Here is a 19,625-nt window from a genome sequence, read left to right on the forward strand (position 1 = left end):
CTCTAACTGCTTAACGGTCCTTTGCTTGATTTTCTTTTTTCTTTGCGGTATTTTTTTTTTTTCAGTTGGTAAAAGGTCTGGCCTGCAGGTGGGCCAGTTCAGCTCCTAGAGCAGGGGTGGGCAATCTCAGTCCACGAGGGCCGGTGTCCCTACAGGTTTTAGATGTGTCCTCGAACCAACACAGCTGATTTAAATGGCTAAATTAGCTCCTCAACGTGTCCTGAAGTTCTCCAGAGGCCTGGTAACGAACTAATCATGTGATTCAGGTGTGTTGACCCAAGGTGAGATCTAAAACCTGCAGGGACACGGGCCCTCGTGGACTGAGATTGCCCACCCCTGTCCTAGAGTCTTCTATTACAAAGCCCTGTTGTTTATCGAGTTGTCTAGCGTTGTCTTGCTGTAATATAACAAGTAATGTAACAAGATTGTCTCTGAAAAAAGACGTCTTCTGGATGAGGGCACATGTTCCTCTAAAATGGTGCTAAGATGGTGCCTCTCCAGATGTGCAAACTTCCTGTTCCATAGTTACACCCACGCAGACTTTTGAACTAAGCACTGTTAACAAGCCAGGTGCTCCCTCTGTTCTTTAGTCTAGAGCAGGCCTCGAGGGCCGATGTCCTGCAGGTTTTAGATGTGTCCTTGAGCCAACACAGCTGATTTAAATGGCTAAATTACCTGCTCAACATGTCATGAAGTTTTCCATAGGCCTGGAAATGGATGAATCGTTTGATTCAGGTGTGTTGACCCAGGGTGATACCTAAAACCTGCAGGACACCGGCCCTTGAGGCCTGGAGTCTCCCACCCCTGGTCTAGAGGATGTGGTATCCATGTTCTCAACCCAGCTGGTCGCGACACAGGTCCACCCCTCCCTGAGACTGGTTCTGCTGCAGGTTTTTTCCTGTTAAAAGGGAGTTTTTCCTTTGGACTATTGCCAAAGTGCTTGATCATAGGGGTTATTTTGTCTGTATGTATTACTGTAGGGTCTGCTTTAGGGGAATGTTGTTGTGATTTGGTGCTGTATGAATAAAAATGAATTGAACTGAAAAAAGAATTTTCATTTTAGAATTCCATTAATTTAATAAATTCACTGTTCTGTGGTCAGATTCATCCGATAGCTTTCCACTCTGCTTCATCCCATTTTAAATGTGCTTTGGCTCAAAGGTGTTTATGGATCATGATCACATATGGCTTCTTCTTTGCATGATGGAGCTTCAACTGCCTTTCTGGATGGTACACTGAACTGTTGTTCCTGAGCCCATGCAGTTATTGCCATGACAGAATCACGCCTATTTTTAATGCTGTGTTGCCTAAGGGCACAAGGATAACAGGCATCCAATGCTGATTTTCAGCCTTGTTGTTTGCACACAGAGAATTTTCCAGAATATTTAAATCTTTTGATGATGTTATGTACAGTAGATATGATGAGATGTTCAGTGTCATCACAATTTTACATTGAGGAACATTATTCTGAAATTGTTCCACAATTTGTAGATGCAGTTTTTTGCCTCTCTGAAATGCCCAATCATGTAACTGATTGCTGTTTTTGCTTTTTAGTTACGTATTTACACTCTTTTTGCAGACTTTCATTGTCCTGCCCCAACATTTTTGAGACATGTTGCTGCCATCAAATTCAAAATGAGCTAATATTTTTCATGCAATAGTAAAAAGTCTCAGTTTAAAGATTTGTTATGTTTTCTTTGTGGTATTGTGAATAAAAGTTGTATTTATAAGATCTGCAAATGATTGCATTCTGGATTGGGGTGTAAATAAATTATGCAGATATACAGCACTTAAAACATTTTTTATTTCTACTCATGTGTTAAGTAACATAAAATCACATGTCAGCATTGAGAGGCACACTTTCCCCACACTTTTGTATTTCCAGCAATTTTTTTTATAAGATTCAAAGAAATGGCATCATAGTTTTATGATCAGATGTGTTTAACATAATGAGTAACGTGTTACAAATTACAAAAGCGTAAGATCAACGTTACAAAATAATCCCTTTTAGAAAAATGTTACTCTTTCATGTAACATTATCTTTTACTTCTTATGTTTTAGAGAGATTTTCCAGCACAATTAGTAACTTTTCTTGTTACAGTAACTGGGCACCATTTTAAGAGATATTAACCGCTCTACAGCAATAACAAAAGACAGACAAACTTAGAAGATAAACTCACATCATGTGCAAGCACAGACCTAAGCACGTAACATACATCAGAGCTCTAGACTAAACTAAAACATAGTTTGCATACATATGAACTTAAAACTGCAAGTGAAGTGTACATTCATTTTAAAGACATTCACGGTCACGTAATGAATTTATTGCCCTGAAACAAGATTGTCATGTTTGTCCCATAAGTAGGACAATACAGTGTAGTTAGATTGACATCTTAAGGGGAACTCTCTCCTGGTTAGTCTTGCTTGGCTCTTTGGGGTTCTGGTAGGACAGTCTCACAAATACAACAATGAGGATCACTCCTGGAAGGGCAAAAAATCAACACTGCATTTACATCACAGTTTTATTGCTAATTTAGATGCAACTCCAAGACCTCTCAAAGATGATTAAATCCTACTTTTCTAGATTTTATAATAAGGCATATATTACATTCCCACTTATTTTTAAATAGACTTTAATAGTAATCAAACAGCTTTTGTCCTGCTTACCTATGACTGCAAAGGTGCCAAGCAAAATGCCGACTGCAGACTGTATAGTTGGCATGCCCTCCAGCTGCTTGGCAGCCATTTTGCAGTTTCCTCTGACATTGCAGGGGCACACAGTCACTAACAGGAGAGATAGCAAACACACAACTCACAAATCAGGGATTTTTAACACATCAAAACAGGGTTTGATTCAGGATTGATGTGTCGTCTTGTGATTCCTTGACAAAATTTAGGTTATGCATAACGTTTTTACTATAAATACAAATACTGGATGTTATAACCAGTGGATTTAGATAGTCAAATATCAAGCAAGGAATCACATATGGCATTCATTAAAAATAGTGCAGGTGTATTAATGTAATATCTTCATAGGGATTTAAAGGCTCATTTTCAGCAACCATTACTCAAGTTCCTAATCCCGACCTATCATATTTAAAGGCTGACTGGCCATTTGAGAAAGAAAAGAACTATGTTAGCACATATTGAAGATGCAGTAAATTTATCTAGTTGCTTGTGAGGAGCATAAAGTTTTGGAGTCACTTGATAATTTCAAAACAACCCATTATAAACCAAATTTTCTTCTCCAGTTATATTGTGTGTGAAAAAGAAAGATTTCACAGGTCTCCATGTAGTCCTGTGGGGAAAGAAATTATTCAACAGCTTGTAGAATCACAGCAGCAATAACTTGAAATAACCATTTTCTGTATGACTTTAACAGTCTCTCGCATTGCTACACATATTATGTACACTATTTCAGTTGGGTTACAGTCTGGACTTGGGTCACAAGACAAGTGCTTGGGATCACTGTCTTGTGACCAAGTTTTAGTCACATATGACCCTAGAATGCTTCATCTGTTGTGAATCCCCTGGTCCTCCTCTGCCAACCTGCCATTTCCTCTCTGTTGTGTCCTGTTTTTTCTCCCTCTCTCTCCTTTCTGTGTGTATTGTGTGTATGGCTTAACTCTATCAGTTTGTTTTAGAGGGTAGGCTCTGCCGTGCTTCCCTCCTCTGTATGCAACTGGCTGTTGCTTTCCTAATACTCAAGGCTGAAGAAATCCCTCAGTCATTGCCAAATCATTGCGCTTACCATGGTGTTTGACTCTTTTGGTCGTCCCTTGTGCAGATGCTCCCAGTCCTGAGACTCCCTGTGATGAGCCTCGAGTGGTTTTTACCCACGAGGAGAAATCTGTGGCTATCTTTGTTTGCCCCTCCACCAGCTCAACTCAGACATAACTACCTTGCATAAATCCCTGTTTACTTGGAAACCAGCAATAATCCTGCTGAACTTTTACCTTTCTGTTTGAGTCCAGGTCTGAGTCTGAGCCTTGACATCATCATCCCTCCACCACTTTGCTAGACAGCTGGTATGAGATGTTTGTGCTGATATGCTGTACTTAGTGTTTACCAAATGTGGCACTGTGTATTATGGCCAAACAGCTTCACTTTGGGCTCATTTCTCCAAAGTACACAGTTCCATAAGTCTTGGAGTTTACTCAAACGAAGTGCTGCAAACATAAGCTGAGCTATGTTCTTTTTAGAGATAAGAGAATTGTACTGTCATGAACATCAATATTTAGAAGAGTTTTAGCTCTTGCGTTTTTTTGGAGTTTCTCATAACGTTGCACAGTCTGACCATGGGAGGAATTTGCTGGTACGTGTGTGTCATTGTATTAACACACATGTAATCTCTCCAGACCAGCAAGCAGGCAAAACCTGTGCTTTTATAACGGTGCGCAGATGTGTTGATGATCAGTTAAGTGCATTTGAGTAGCAGCACTATGGAGATGTACTTAGCTTTCCACAGTACTGCATAGGCTCATGTGAAAAATTTCTTTTTCATGTGACTGTAGTTTATCCTAACCAGTGTGCAAGATGTGTGATGCTGTGTTATGAAATGTCAGAATGGTTATATTAGGCAGAACACAATCTTAAGAGAGCTGTGTAATCACGAGCCTGGAAAAATCATTTGTAAAGCACCATTGCATCATTAATAAACAAGAGCAGCGCTAGGACAAGCTGGCACACTGGGGTTGATCTCTATTGATTGTTCCAGCACTCTTGTCCCAGAACCTCTATGTACTCGCTTTAGCTTATCAGCAGAGGTGTCAGCATTACCTGGCAAGTGTATGAAGGTGCTCCTGGGAGGAGAGCTGCTGTCAGAGATGGTGAAGGGCACGATGTAGACATCAGGGGGCAGGTATGGGATATTTAAGGACAGGTTGGTGTGAGTATCTGAAGGACAAAACACTTGTTAGTTGGTGCAGAAAAGTGATAGAGACTGTTTTATACATCACATTTATGATGACTTAACAAAATAACAAATGAACCTGGTACTTGTCAGCTGTGAAAATCTGTTCAATTTAAAAGCCTTATTTTTCTGTTGCATCCAAAAGTGGTCAACAACAACTATTTTTATGAAAAAAATGATCACATACAACAAGTATACAAGTACTTTTTAAGTTCTAATAACCGAAGGAAGAAAAACCCAGGCCAAACACATCCATACAACTGTATGAATAAAGAGCAAGCAGAAAGACTCTGATGGGGCTCTGTATGGAGTGGTCTGGAGCCTGTGACTCTTTATCTTATCTCTGTAAATCAGGCTAAAACACAAGCCTGGCTGCATGACGTAAGAACCCTGTCCTGTAAAGAGAAGCATATTATCAAGCTGTTTGAACTCTTATCTGATAGTCTTAAACTGTCCGATTGCACCTTAGCATCATCCCCCTTCATGTTCCATTTGTCAGGTAGGGAAACATGACCTGTGCAGCACCTCTGCAGAGGCTGTTAATGTCGATCTATTTATCCTCTGCCTGCACTGTGTCAAATCTGATGTGACATTTTATAAGTTCGAAGTGTGACCAGCCACCTACCCCGACCAGAGCTATTCTGAAAGCTTGTGATGAAAAAGCATTTCCCCTTACAGCTATGAACAGCCATTAAGAGCATGCGAAAAAGGAACATGAACATGCCGTTTGATTAACTGAATGTCTTCGGTGAAAAGAACTGTCACTCAGCTTCCCAAAAGACTTGAGATGAATGGCTGTACTACTCATGCACACACAGATCTGCTCTTTCATTCACTGGAGGTTGATGTAATTGTAATTTAAAAGAAAATAAAAAAAATAGACAAGTTTGCTGCAAAATCAGACAGACAAAAGCACACATTTATTGCTAAAACCATTACTGACTATGACCAGGTGCAAAGCATTCTGGGAAATTCCTATTTTAGGCTCCATTAGTTGGCAGGAAACCAGCGGTGACGTGAAAGAAATTACAGACAAGATATAATTACAGCTGGGCTCAATCAATACCAACAGGAACAGGGGAGTGAAAAGGCTAAAAAAAAACTGAGAGGGAAGCGGTTGAGCTGTGTGAATGACTTAATGACAGACGTCATTGCAGTAAATAGTTTGTATTCAGTGAGCACAACACAAGCAGTTACAAAAAAAAAGGATAATTATAATATATTATACCTAGCATCTCATATAAGACTGGAGATAAATCAGGGCATTTTGCACATCTCTACTCTTGATGGCAATTCACTGATTTTGATTCATGTAAGAAAAATAATGCAAAACATTTGGCACACTGTGGAAAATTAGATGTCCACTGGCTGTATTCAAAATTCGATTTATCCCCTTCACAAGATCCATTTGGCTGGAAGGCAATAACTTGTCCTCTCCAACAAATTAACTTCCTTATGCTCGACATTAATCAGAGCAGATTATCAATTTACACAGACAAGAAAGACACACCATTCACGTACACCTTCACAAACTGCCTGATAGGGTCTAATTTTTCCATGTTACAGAACTCAGGTCAGCAGCTTTGGCTCACATCGTCTACTGTTACTAGATAGAGCTTTTTCAAGGCTGGTAATCTGACTTGTTACTTTTGGAAAGGGGGTTTAGTGGTGATTCATTTCACTTAGTGAAGACTCTTTTCAGTTATGATTTGTGGGCCTATTTGAGCTCACTGTTACATCCACTCTGGCTCACTTTCAGACCATGTTGGCAACTAAAATCATCTGACTTCACCTTTCTGAAAAAAAAAGATAACAGAACAACTTTCAGTCCAAGTTTGGAAGGTAGAAAAAAACTATTTAAATTTTTTTGAGTATTTTTGGTTACATACAATTTATCAGAAGCCGCTTAGGGGAGTTTCTTCTAGCAGTAGTACATTATTTATTCCGCCTGTCTTTTCACTGTGAATCACATTGTATGCTGTGCGTTGACTGGACCTTTACACAGTTTGTGTTCACCCTACCATTAATAGGTGTTAGCTTCCAGTTACGTCGAACTGTGACATCGCTGCGGAGGGAGAAATTAAGTCGTCCTCCATGCTGCGGTCCATCACTGTCCCGTGATGCAAGCACCAAAGCTTGGTCCTCTAAGCGAGGTGTACACAGGTACTTCCAGGAGTAATCTCCTACCAGCACTGGACTGTTGTCATTCACATCCAGGATATAGACAGTCACCAGGGTGGACGCAGACAGGGAGGAGTTTCCTAAGATGTAAAAAGATGCTAAAAAACCAAACTGTTGTACACTAGACTTTTTAACATATGAACATCAGGTTTCCCCAGACATGAAGTAAGCCTTAAAGAAAAAAATAATTGACTATATCTATGCCTTGGAAACTGAGTCTGCCTTTAATCAAACCGTTGTGTTGCATACTCAATGATGGAAATGATCTTACGTCCATCCACTGCAATGACCTCCATGGTGTACGTGCTGTTCTCCTCCCTGTCCAAGGCCTGCACAGTCTTTAGCTCACCAGAATACTTCCCAATTGAAAAGTATTTCTTGGTGTCCCCTTGAAGAGAATATCTGTACCAGGAAACATCCATAGCTCTGTAAAATTGAAAACATGGAATTTCACACCCCTCCCAGCTTAAATTAGTTACCTTATTGGGTGAGAATCGGGGTCGTAACCTCGGATGGTGGCAATAACCCGTCCTGGTTCTTCCCCTTCTCTCACAGTCACCTCATAATGGCTTTGAGACAAGATCGGACCCTCGTTCACATCGTCAACATAAATGGAGACCGTTGCTGTGGATGCGGGGCCGTACCGGCCACGGACTAAGGCAACTGGATTCTGGGCACTGAGCACGAGAATGTACTCACTCTCGCGCTCAAAGTCCAACACCTGTGAAAAGATGCGTGCACACAACAAGTTTCACAAAGTGTTATTTAAGTATTACTTAATTTAACTCACAACATTGCATTAGACAACTACCTACACAATAGAAGAAGCAGAATTTGCAAAGTACTGCGTAAGCAAAACTTCACAGAAAGAGAAAGCAATAAACACAATCACATTCAGAGTGAGCGGAAAGCCAATTTCAGATCATTAAGAAAGAAATCAAGAATATTGATTACTGGATGAAGCATGGCAGCAATACAGGTAAATGCAAGGAGAAAGAAGAGATAGACATATTTGTGTGGTCTATCCTTTTCTGTATTGATTTACATGAAACAAATCAGTAACGAGGACTCTCTGTTAAGGTGTTTGTTCACTGCAGCTGCGTCACTCAAGCCCAAGTTTCTCAGTCACTTTTATAATAACTTTTCTGTTTAATAAGCTACATGCCGTTCATCCATCCATTTTCTTCTGCTTTTCTTCAGCTTATCCAGTTCAGGGTCGCTGGGGGTGCTGGAGCCAGGCCTAAGTGTCGTATGGTGTGACGCAGGCATTGATATATTTTAAAAGTATTAAGTGGGGTTTTTTTTCAGTTCCAGGTTGGTCCTTGAGTTAAAACAGGCACTGCTGATGCTGTGCCCTACATTACTCTTTCATATGAGCCTAAATGTGATAAAAGTAGATTTATTTTTGAAGGTTCAAGTGTAACCACACTCAACAGAGAGTCAAAAAACAGCATGTCCTTTTTGCCAGCAGGAGAGGGACACAGTACACCCCCCTTGTGTGTCTAGTCCCCTTATCTTAGGCCCAAGGAAACTGGATTTACTGGCAGTGTTACTATATTTCTAGACAGTGTAGATACAGAGGGAAAAAAAACAATGGATTCAGTGAGCCACCAGTGAAAGATTTTCCATGATGCTGTTTGAGCAACTAGAGCATGACAGTGGAAAAGATAGTACATTATAAACTGAACACACTGCTTTATTGTTGAAGTTAAGACTTTCATTCTCTAAATTTATGAAAGGGGATAAAATTAATTTAATAATAATTTTAAAAAAACCAAAAAACCTAGCCATGAATATTAACAACTTTGTTTTATCCTCTGGGGTGACAGCATGTGCTATTTATAGGTCCAAATATTGGAAGTAGCAGTTTCACAGTGATAGGATTACCATAATCTGTGCACTAAAATAGTAACTTGAACCTTCTGACTCTGATTGTAGGATTCAAAAAATAGTTTCACAGTGGGATGATGAAAAGATGGGAAAAGACTGTGATTTTACAGATTTTAGAGGCAAAACAACCCAGCTGAAGGAAAAACGAATCCCATCCCTCAGTCTTTATTACAACTGGGCACAACTGATTTCATTCGGTGTAATCTTTTGAATCCTGCCCTGAAGCTTGTTTTTGTTGTCAGGATTTGCCAGTAAACATGTTTTCTTTTTTCCCCATAAAACAAGACATCGGCAAACTGGCACTGCCTGACATCATCCTGCTGAGTACACGTGTCTTTGTTACCAGGGAGAAAAAAAACGCACACCTTGGAGAATAGATGAGTACTGCTGTTAACTGGAAGTGACACACCAAACTGCTCAGTGTGTGTCAGCGCATGAGAGCATGTGTATGGACCCTGGCGTTACTCACCTGATGATGCTACTCTTTTTTGAATTAAGTGCCTTTACAGTAGCATCATGTTCTTGCTGTAAATAGTTATTAGCTTAAATTACAGTAATACACAATATTTAAACACCACCAAAATAAATATCCTCATATGTTTCATAAAAACATCAATGTCTACCACATTTGTGTATTTGTAATAATTTGATACACATATTGATATACATAAAACTGTAAAAGCAACAGTAGTGTATCTCTCTTCAAAACGTGATGGGTATCACCATTTAACTACACATTTACACATCCGTTTATTTCTTCTGTCTTTACAGGCTAAACTCTTGAAGGGATAACAATGTTTACTAGATAGTTTTGATGCTATGCAGATAGCGAGATAGATTTTTAGTCTCTCTTGGTGTAAGAAAAATAGTGAGGCTGGTCAGAATGAACTGTTTTGCACACATACATACCTATACAATGCCCGGTCACTTTACTAGGTACACCTAATAGAGACGTCTGTCCAACTGCTCATTCACAGAAATAAATCAACCAAAAACTTTGCAGCAACTCAGTGTATTTGAGCATGTAGACATAGTTAAGACGACCTGCTGAAGTTCAAACTGAGCATCGGAATGGGAAAGAAAGGCAGTTTAGTGACTTTGAATGTGGCATGATTGTTGGTGTAAGATGGGCTGGTCTGAGTAAACCAGTAGCTGCAGATCTACTGGGATTTTCCCATGCGACCAACTGTAATGTTTACAGGGAATGGTCTGGAAAAGAGAAAAATCCAGTGAGCTCTCTGAGTGAAAATGACTTGTTGATGCCAGAGGTCAGAAAAAAATGGGCAAACTGTTTTGAGCTGATAGGAAGACAAGAGTAACTCAGATACCCACTCGTTATAACTAGAGATGGCACGATACCACTTTTTTATGTCCGATACCGATACCGATATCATAAATTTGGATATCTGCCGATACCGATATGAATCCGATATAGTGTTTTTTAATCAACAAAACTGTTTTTAAAATATCTTTCTGCATTTTGTATAAGTTCATACTCAAGTTTAAAACAACAACTACACTAAAGCTATTCTGTTATACCTGTATGCAAAAAAAAAAAATTTCATAGTTCAGCAATACTGATCAATCTAATAAACTTAAACCTACACCATCCTCCCTATTCTGGTATTTTAAAGAGTACTTAGCATAAATATTAAGCAACCTAACTAATAGGGTTCCAACTCCCAGCAACAACAAAAATAAATAAATAAAAAATAGGGACCCACCCCTCACGCTCCACCTCATGATGCTTAATCGACGTAATCAACCTTAATTTGATGCAGTGTGAAAAAAAATACACAGAAATCAATTCTTTTTCAAGAAATATTAAATAGATTCAACATCTTTCTTCAACAAAATTGCAGACTGCACAGATGGTACCTTCCCAAAGGAAAAAGTACTATAGCTTACTAGGGTATATTAGACTTAACAGTTACTATATACAATAATGGACTTCTATACATTTTACATCAGATTAAAACTTTGGGTGTAAGATTCAGATAAATATTAAATAATTAAAAGCTCGACATTTTAAATGAGAATAAGAAAGAAAAGTATGTCTTTGTGCCCCCTTTTTCCTGTTAATGCCCTATCGGCCCCCCTGGCTAAACTTTCCTAGATCCGCCCCTGCACAGTTACCAGCCGTCAGCTACGTAGAAAAAGATCCTGGAGTAGAAAGTAATAATAAATAAATTCTAACAACAGCTGATCAAGCTTAAACGTGCTGCTGTTGTTCAGCCGCTGGTTTCCTCTTTCTGGTGCAAAGTGGGCCAAAAGCAAACAAGAGACACGGACTCAAAAGCCGATCAGCTGATCATTAAGCAGTTTCATGATTGAAGTAGCAGCCGGAGAGCGAGAGGCAGTCGGTTAAGCTTAACGCAGGAATGCTTTACAAACATTCAGAGATGGACTTACACACTTGCTTTACTTCTCTCGGGGATAACTTTGTCGGAGATGAAATGCCGGGTTGCTAGCGAAGCTCCAAATGCTATCCAGACCACCGACAGGTCCTGCATGCCACAGCCGCTCTATCACGTGATGCATACTGCTCCGACGTGCTAACGTTCTGAGGTGAGTTACGGCGTGTTGCAAGTTTTGTGAGGTGCTTTCGTGATATTTAATGGATCGGATTACATTTTTTATTTTTCTCCGATATCCGATCCAGTAATTTAGGTCAGTATCGGACCGATACCGATACGTAATATCGGATTGTCCATCTCTAGTTATAACCAAGGTATACGGAAGAGTATTTTGTTAAACCTTGAAGCAGATGGGCTACAGCAGCAGATCACAGTGAATGCCAACTGTGTCAGCTGAGACGAGGAAACTGAGGCTACAATCCCCACAGGCTCAACTGGATATGCTGTAGAAAATGAGAAAACATTGCCTGGTCTGATGAGTTTGGGTTTCTGCTGTACCATTCGACTGAACATGAACATGAAAGCATGGCTCCATCCTATTTTGTATCAACAGTTCAGGCTGCCGGTGGTGATGTAATGGTGTGTGGTGATATTTTCTTGGCACAATTTGGGCCCCTTAGTACTTCAGTGCTACAGCCTACCTGAGTATCGCTGCTGAAAATGTTTGCCCTTTTATGGCCACTGGTTTCTTGAACATAGCGTCGACTTCCCTTTACTCAATTGGCCCCCACAGTCACCAGATCTTACATCATGGATGCAGTACCAACAAATTTGCTGCAACTGTGTGATGCTGTCATGTCAATATGAACCAAAATCATACTTAAGGAATGCTTTCAGTGCCTTGTTGAATCTTTGTCGTGAAGAATTAAGACAATCCTGAAGGTCAAAGAAAGTCCAACCAGGTATTAGCTAATGCTGTGGCCAGTGAGTGTATATATTTATGAAACCAATAACTCAAACCTCTGATAGCCCAGTCTCACGTTAATTTCAACAGAAGTTCCAGTTTCTTTTACAGACTTTTTATGATTCATTTTTTAATTCAATGCGATGTCACCAATTTTTTCCACACTGATTTGATCCCATCCCTTTCGTTTAGTTCGTTCACTCTCCAGCCTGTGTGGTAAAATGCCATTAGTATCTGCTCACATAATCTAATTATTCATTTGGCTTTGCAATTTCTAATAATGAAATCGCTCTGCTTTCTAGTGCTGACCTCACCCTGTAATCTGGTGAATTAAAGGATTTGCTTAAGTGCATTTTAATCCACTGGGGCTTTACTTGTGGAAGATTTAAGCTTTAATTTTTACTACGGTAAGCTAACTAATCTACAGTATCCTTTCTGGTGATGCAGCGTTCGCTATAGTGATATCTCACAAGGTCAACGTAAGAGCTACTCATAGAGACAGGAATTTAAACTGCATGACATCACTTTTGAAAACAAGCCATTGTCTGTTAAACTGAAATAATAGATCGAGATCCATTTTTAGCTTTTGGAAATGCTCTGCTTTATCTCAGAGGGGCCTGTGCAGCTCACAGTTCAATCACATTCATCAACTCCCACAAGAGGTTGAAAATAATAGACTGTCGCCTGCCTGGCCACTCACAGAGTGCAGACCATTAGAGTATAGACACACACAGACACCACATGCCTCCCTAAAATGCCCTGTAGGATTATAGGAGGCAGGCGAAGGGTGATGCACCCTGGGGACAGGAGAGATTACGCCAATGTCGTGCAGGACTCTTTTTATTATAGGCATGCAGGACTAGAATTTTGACATTTCTGAAAATCCTTTTCCAACTGTCTTTCAATGCATAATATCTACATAGGGTGATATTAAAATCATGCATTTATAAAATGAGGTTAGTTTTCTGTGACTGTGAGTGAATAATCTCTTAGGACATGCACATGCTGCAAGGACAGATACAAGCAGCTATGCCAAAAATTGTCCTTGGCATTAATATCTGTGTCCCTAAGAGGAAATGATCTTTGTATTGTCTCTCCTCTCAAAACAGAAAAATAAAAAAAAAAGGAGTTTCATTCAGACTGATGGACCTTATATCATGTTTTTAGCTGATCTTGGTAGTCAAATGTATGAGTGTAGAGCTTCAGTGTAGTTGGTGTTGTTCACCTTCGACAGGACAAGTGTGACCTCATTGGTCTGCTTATCTGTCACTAATGAAAAGACGTCCTCTTCATCTCCAGACTCTAAACGGTAGTCCACCTGCCAGCTGTCTCCACCTCGAACATCTGCATCCCTCGCCAGCACAGCTGTCACTGTCGTACCCACCAGGGCATCCTCTGGGATGTGAAAGGGTCCGTACTGATGGCGAGAAAACACAGAGTGAATGATCACTAAGAAGAAAAAGACTATCTTTTAAAAAAGTGAAAAAGTGTATGGAAGCATTTTGCATTTTAAAAAAAAGCAGATCTCAAATGTCTCAGCTCACACTAGTTTTCACTGACCTGACCCTCTTTAAGGAAAACCTCCCCTGCAGGAGTGCCTCTAGAATAGTTTTATAGGGGCGGCCATATAAAAATATGGTGGCACACCAAAAACAGAACTTTGACAGGGGCGCAACGAAGGGGGTGACGACGGGAAATCATGAGGGACATACAGATTGTTGGGTTTTTTTTCTCTAGTATTGAGGCACCAGTTGTTGTGAATTGGTGTTACATAAATGAATCTGGCTTTGCAATAACAGCCCCAGCGAATGCTAAATAATGATAATGATTATTTATTTCTTGTCAAGGCCACTGCAGCTTTTGCCAGCAAGTTGTTGATGTTAAGATTGTGCGGTCACCAATAAATGCCAGTGATGACCGATTGCCCAATTTTCTATTGAGACGATGGGTGACTGCATGTGACAATATACATTTGCCCCCTCTTGCCCCCCTGGTGTGAGCTGACCTTTATTTGTGAACCTCTCTGTGTTTAGACAGCCGTTTAATCTGCCACTCCTGGATGTCCTCTAGAGAAGCAACCATGCCTGTGATCTGGCTGCCCCATCCACAGGGTTGCTGAACCCAGTCCTGTCACCACTCACCTCCCACATCACCTCCTATAGGGCTGCACTGCCATGGAAAAAGCTGCACTACTCAGGCGTGACCTGTTCAAGAGCATTTTCCACCTCTGTGTTTGTGTGTCTGTGGTAGCGATTATCTAAGCAAGTGTGCATTTGTTTTTAACAGCATTGTAATGATCATCCAACAATGTTTGAAAGCTGTTTGATTAAAATCCCTAAGTGTCTATTACACTGGGCGTGGATGTAAAGAATAACACGGTGTCAGGTGTTATGTCAAATCTTTGATTGATCTGGACATTGATGTCAAAGCTCTGCAGTCGATTGGTTTCTGTCCTTGACCAAAATTAAACCTTCTTTCATAGAAAACCACTGGCCAATTACACAGTGGGCCTGGAGCTGCATTATTTATGATGCCATCCTCACAGAACTTTCTGTGAGATTGTAATGGCTAAGATAACACTGCTTCTTATACAATTTCTGCCATGTTAACGACACTGGATGGAGCTGTGTAATCGTGATGTAGCCTGCTGTAGATAGACCTATAAATAAATGAGTGGAAATTTGTCTCTAAAGAAAGCTTTATCAGATTAAACTCTAAAAACACTGTCCACTTGGAGTACAGAGAGCCAAATAAAAGTCTTCCAATAACATAATGCCATCTATATAAGCCTGAGATTAGTATCATATCTAGTTCCCCCCCAGGAAAATTAGATCAGTGACCTGCGAAGCGCGTTCACAGTCCAAAATCCACAGATGATGTTTAGCCTGCTATTTTTCCAAAGCTATTGTTTATATTGCCCCAAACAGATCAATGCGTGAAAGGCGTCCTAATCTCTGTGCGCAAGTAACTGTTTGAACACGTGTTCTCGTACCTCGTGTTGGGAGAACACCGGTGGGTTGTTATTCTCATCCTGCACCGTCACAACCACAGTGCAGGAACTGTTCAGACCTGCCAGGGACAGGATCACAGCTTCTGTTAGTGACTCAGGTCAGCCCTTCTCACAAATTAAGAATGCTGAAGGAACAGCAAGTACCTCATGTTAGCCTTCGTCACACCCTGAGTCCATGAGTCATGCAGATCACATCATCTGTCACCCTAGAGGCTAACATATATACATCTCCTGGAAATCTCAAGGGAGGCTACTGACACACTTGCTCACAAAAGTAATTAACTTTTGCCTATTATAGTCATTATGAAAGATGAAATGTTTTATATATAATTGTCTCTGATGCACCTGTTTGTATCACTGCTATACTGCCTCTCTTTAACTCCCTAAAGTACAAGATAAACACCACCTTTTCATGAAAATTGCGTTATAGCTAAGGTTGTATTTTGCCTTATACATAGTCACCTTTGGCATCCTCAGCAGTGATGGTTAGAGTGTACTGCGGTGCCGTGCCCTCCATACTATCCGCTTGGACCGAGATGACCCCTGAGTCACGGTCCACTCTGAAGAGGGCACGAGGACTCTCTGGAATTTGTCCGACTAAGCGGTAGAAGATTCGTACATTGTCTGTCTTAGGGTCATCATTATCAGCCGCTTGCACTGTCAGGATTTCTGTCCCTGCAGGAAAAAATATATGAATAAAGAGGAGGAGGAGGCTTTCTGATTTATCATCAGAAGATATTTTCAGTTAGCTCTATAAAAAAGGGTTTTCTACACTGTTTAAAAAATGTAAAAAAAAATGAAACAAAAAAATCCATGTTTGTTTTGTTTTGTTTTTTTAACCACAAATAGAATTTGACCATTTGACCATTTTGAAAATTATCTTTACATTTTATGTTTAAAAAATATGTATAATGCATATACAATATATACATTATTATGTACATGCTCTTTTTCTTTGGCAAATTTCAAATCTTTTTCAAGTTTGACTTCTCCTTTTCTCTCTTTTAACTCTTTTGTCAAGTAATAACAAGAGAAGCTAAAATGACAAGTCTCACAGCACACTGATTTAAAATAGGGAGAGAGTACAACAATAGCTTTCTCATATAATCCTCACTCAGTGATTCCATTTAGATTAACAGATTGCCCTGTGTAATTCATTTCCCCGAATCAGAATGTTTTAAAGCACCAACAAAAGCTTTTATGCCAAGGACCTGATACGTTACAACCCACCGTGTGCTTTTTAGGAGCACAGGAGGGGTGTTGGTGCTTCCCCTGTGTCCTGGCAAAGATCCCAATCTGCTTTCACAAAATGTATCTGGCGCTCTCCACCCTTTCATCACAACAACATTGCATCCAGGCTGTGTTTTTGCACTAAGCTGTGAAACAGTATAAAATAATTCTAGAAAATGACTATTCAAATTCACTGTGTTGCTTTATTATCATCATAATTTGTAAGACGAGTTTCTTTTAAAGATGTTTTACATGCAAGATTGTATTTTGGCCAAAGAAATACTATTGTTCTTCCTTGGTGTGTGGTCTCAAAGCACACAGCCTGTGTGATGCAGTATCTAAATATTCCACTGTAATCTGATTAGTAGGACTTGCATGAGTGAAAACAAACAAACAAACAAAAAAAATCATCCAAAACCTATATGTTACCTCGAGCAGCCAGTTCTTTCACCACAGTATGGTACTGTGCCTGTGGAAATGTGGGCCTGTTATCATTAGCGTCACCCACCATCACCCTCAGCTCCACAGGTTTGGCAATCTCCCTGCCGTCGGGACGCTCAACCACAATGCTGATATGAAACTAAGTAAGCAGAAAAGGTGAAAAAAGAAGAAAAAGCAGAGAGGGAAATATCTGGTCACATGTGGTACCCTTAACACTGTGGGTTACGAGTCACGCAACCCACGCTCCCATCAACTTTCTAGCAGCAGACCAAAAAAAAGGGATTACATGCCCAGTAGACTACTAACGACTGTAAAGTCTTCCTCTGTGCAGAGCATGATAGGATACATTTCTGCAATACGAGTAAACATTTACTTTTTGATCCTGGTTATACTCACGGATTTTGTTGAGATTCTGGTTTCCTAGTTTCTGTCTCATCTCATATCAGCCAATTTTTGCACATTTCCAGCTCAACCATTTCAGATTTGTGTAAGAATGTTATGGTCCAGTGAACATATACAATGAGTGCTATGAATTTTTTTTTCTTGCTTGAAGAAAGCAAAGGGAACTGAAGTCACATTCAATGTCTGCGTGCACAAATAAAAGATGATTCTGATTCTCATTCAACTAGCTTTTTGGTTTTTTTTGAAAAATTCTTTCACTTTCAGACTGTTTTGGAAACAATGTTTCAACATGAATATCTCAAAAACTTTTAAAGACAAAAACATGAAATTTTCACTGATCTTTCTTATCATCAAAATGAACCAGAATATGGAATTTGGGACAGATTCATTCAAAAATGTCTTAAGTATTGGCTAGATAAATATTAAATGTTCAGCATTTGTGCAAAGTCCCATATTGTAGCACACACTGATAAAAAAAAAACTGCACACTGCAATTCCTGAATGGTATTTAGTATGTATAAAAGTATGTAGAATAGATTTCAACAACTTAGTGACAAAAATGAAGAAAATACTATTTACTATTAAATAATAGCGCAAAGCTGTATTCAGATTAAGAGTCTTCTGGCATTTTGTGGTTCTTAAGCACTTTTCACAACTCTTAAAATCAAATATACAAATGTATCTTTTCTAACTTATTTTACCAGTGGTAGCAGTACACCAAACAAAATTTTACGTTTTTTCAAAGCCTTGTTGGTTTTCCGTAAATACTTTAATATATATAACCTTAAAAAACGTGTAAAAAAAGTCTTGAATAAATATAAGGGGAAGTCATCATATCAGTTTGAGCTTCCTGTTTGTGAGAGACTGTATTAAACCCATGAGACACCAGTTTAAACTTTCATTATCATTTTCAAACTTCCACTGAAAGGTCAGTGAAGAAAAAGACAGGGTAATGTGCTAGAACACTGCGTTTTAACAATAATCACATCACCCAATTGTAGCTCAGTCTTTCTGTGCTTTTCTTTGGTGCATCTGTGCCAGAATATTCTGCTCACTGAGTCATTCAAAGCTCACAGGAGTTTAGGTTGTCTGCAAAGCTTGAGAGCAAAATGCAAACACATGGACTTTAATTTGTAATCCTGATACAAAGGATGATCTTTCCTTTGATCTAAAGTGAGACAGATTTGCAATGAAGAGTTTTAGATTCGCGATCTTTAAAGCCATTATACAACAATCTTCTTGTCACAGGCAGAATATGTTTAATGAATAGAGCACTTTTCAGGTTTTGGTTTGTAATTAGGCTGTGACTCAGTGCTCAGCTTTGCTGAAGTAATGTGTACCAGGGTTCCTACAATAAAAAAGCCATTAAGTTGTAAGTAATAGGAGAGTTAATTAAAAACAGGGACTTTCTTCCAATGAACAACATAAGAACCCTTTTAGGGACAATAAGCCTGGCACTTCTCATTGTTCAGCTTTTGAATTAATAATTTTGTCATCAGATGGTGAAAATACTTGTGAATGAATCACATCATCCTGCTAGTTTAAACATAAATGAAATGCACCTGTATGAAGAGCTTTTAAATCAGGGCAGTCTTTATAAACACATCAGCTGACAAACACACATCATCTTTGATATCAAAGTTTTCACGTACTGTGGGTTCAGAAATTGAAATAAAGGGCTCAATCTTTAATAGAGGAATTTTTGACTCTAATCGTGAAATGTCATTTATTATGAGGTGCTGGAGATGTTTGGCTCAAAGTACAGACCTGGTCTTGTGTCTCTCTGTCCAGCGGGGCATTGAGATAAATGACTCCTTCTCTGCTGATGGTGAAGAGCATCTCTGGAAACTCCCCCTCCAGACCATACTCTGCCTGACTGCCACTCCATTTGACCTAAATTAGCACAGACAAATGTATACAAACATTTTATGAGTATTCAGTTTTACATATCTGCAAGTGAATTAAACGCGAATATGGTTTCTTATCTGGGCGTAGCAGGAAAATTGAGCGAAAAACTGTAAACATAGAAAGCTTTGCGACCGAGCGTGTAAGATGTATAAATACCGAGCTAAGCTACCATTTGTTTATATGATACGGAGCCAGTTAAATGCGCTGACACTGATGGGGAACAGAGAGCACAGCCAAAACTAACGATGAAGGCTGAAGGGGATTTTCCACTCTGCTTTACAACCCCCTAACAGAGGGCTGTGCAGATGGGCTGAAAGGGCCCTAGTAGCA

General features: G+C 39.6%; 1 protein-coding gene across 3 annotated transcripts in view; it reads right to left on the reverse strand.

The window, feature by feature from the left end:
* Positions 1-1,782: 1,782 nt before the first annotated feature.
* Positions 1,783-19,625, reverse strand: part of cdh16 (cadherin 16, KSP-cadherin) — a 29,585-nt gene continuing 11,742 nt past the window's right edge. For all 3 annotated transcript variants that reach the window (XM_085271394.1, XM_085271413.1, XM_085271404.1), the window contains 11 exons: positions 19,155-19,280; positions 16,974-17,124; positions 15,777-15,989; positions 15,297-15,373; positions 13,530-13,721; positions 7,573-7,814; positions 7,365-7,495; positions 6,934-7,173; positions 4,780-4,896; positions 2,668-2,784; positions 1,783-2,481 (listed from right to left, as the gene is read on the reverse strand). In XM_085271394.1, the coding sequence (XP_085127520.1) occupies positions 2,381-2,481; positions 2,668-2,784; positions 4,780-4,896; positions 6,934-7,173; positions 7,365-7,495; positions 7,573-7,814; positions 13,530-13,721; positions 15,297-15,373; positions 15,777-15,989; positions 16,974-17,124; positions 19,155-19,280 (1,707 nt within the window). In that variant the 3' untranslated portion in view covers positions 1,783-2,380. The remainder of the gene's footprint in view (positions 2,482-2,667; positions 2,785-4,779; positions 4,897-6,933; positions 7,174-7,364; positions 7,496-7,572; positions 7,815-13,529; positions 13,722-15,296; positions 15,374-15,776; positions 15,990-16,973; positions 17,125-19,154; positions 19,281-19,625) is intronic.

This window comes from Mchenga conophoros, linkage group LG1 (genome assembly GCF_057382185.1).
Source record: "Mchenga conophoros isolate Kocher_MC1m ecotype Shallow Benthic linkage group LG1, M_conophoros_male_GT1.1, whole genome shotgun sequence".
NCBI classification, from domain to species: Eukaryota; Metazoa; Chordata; class Actinopteri; order Cichliformes; family Cichlidae; genus Mchenga; species Mchenga conophoros.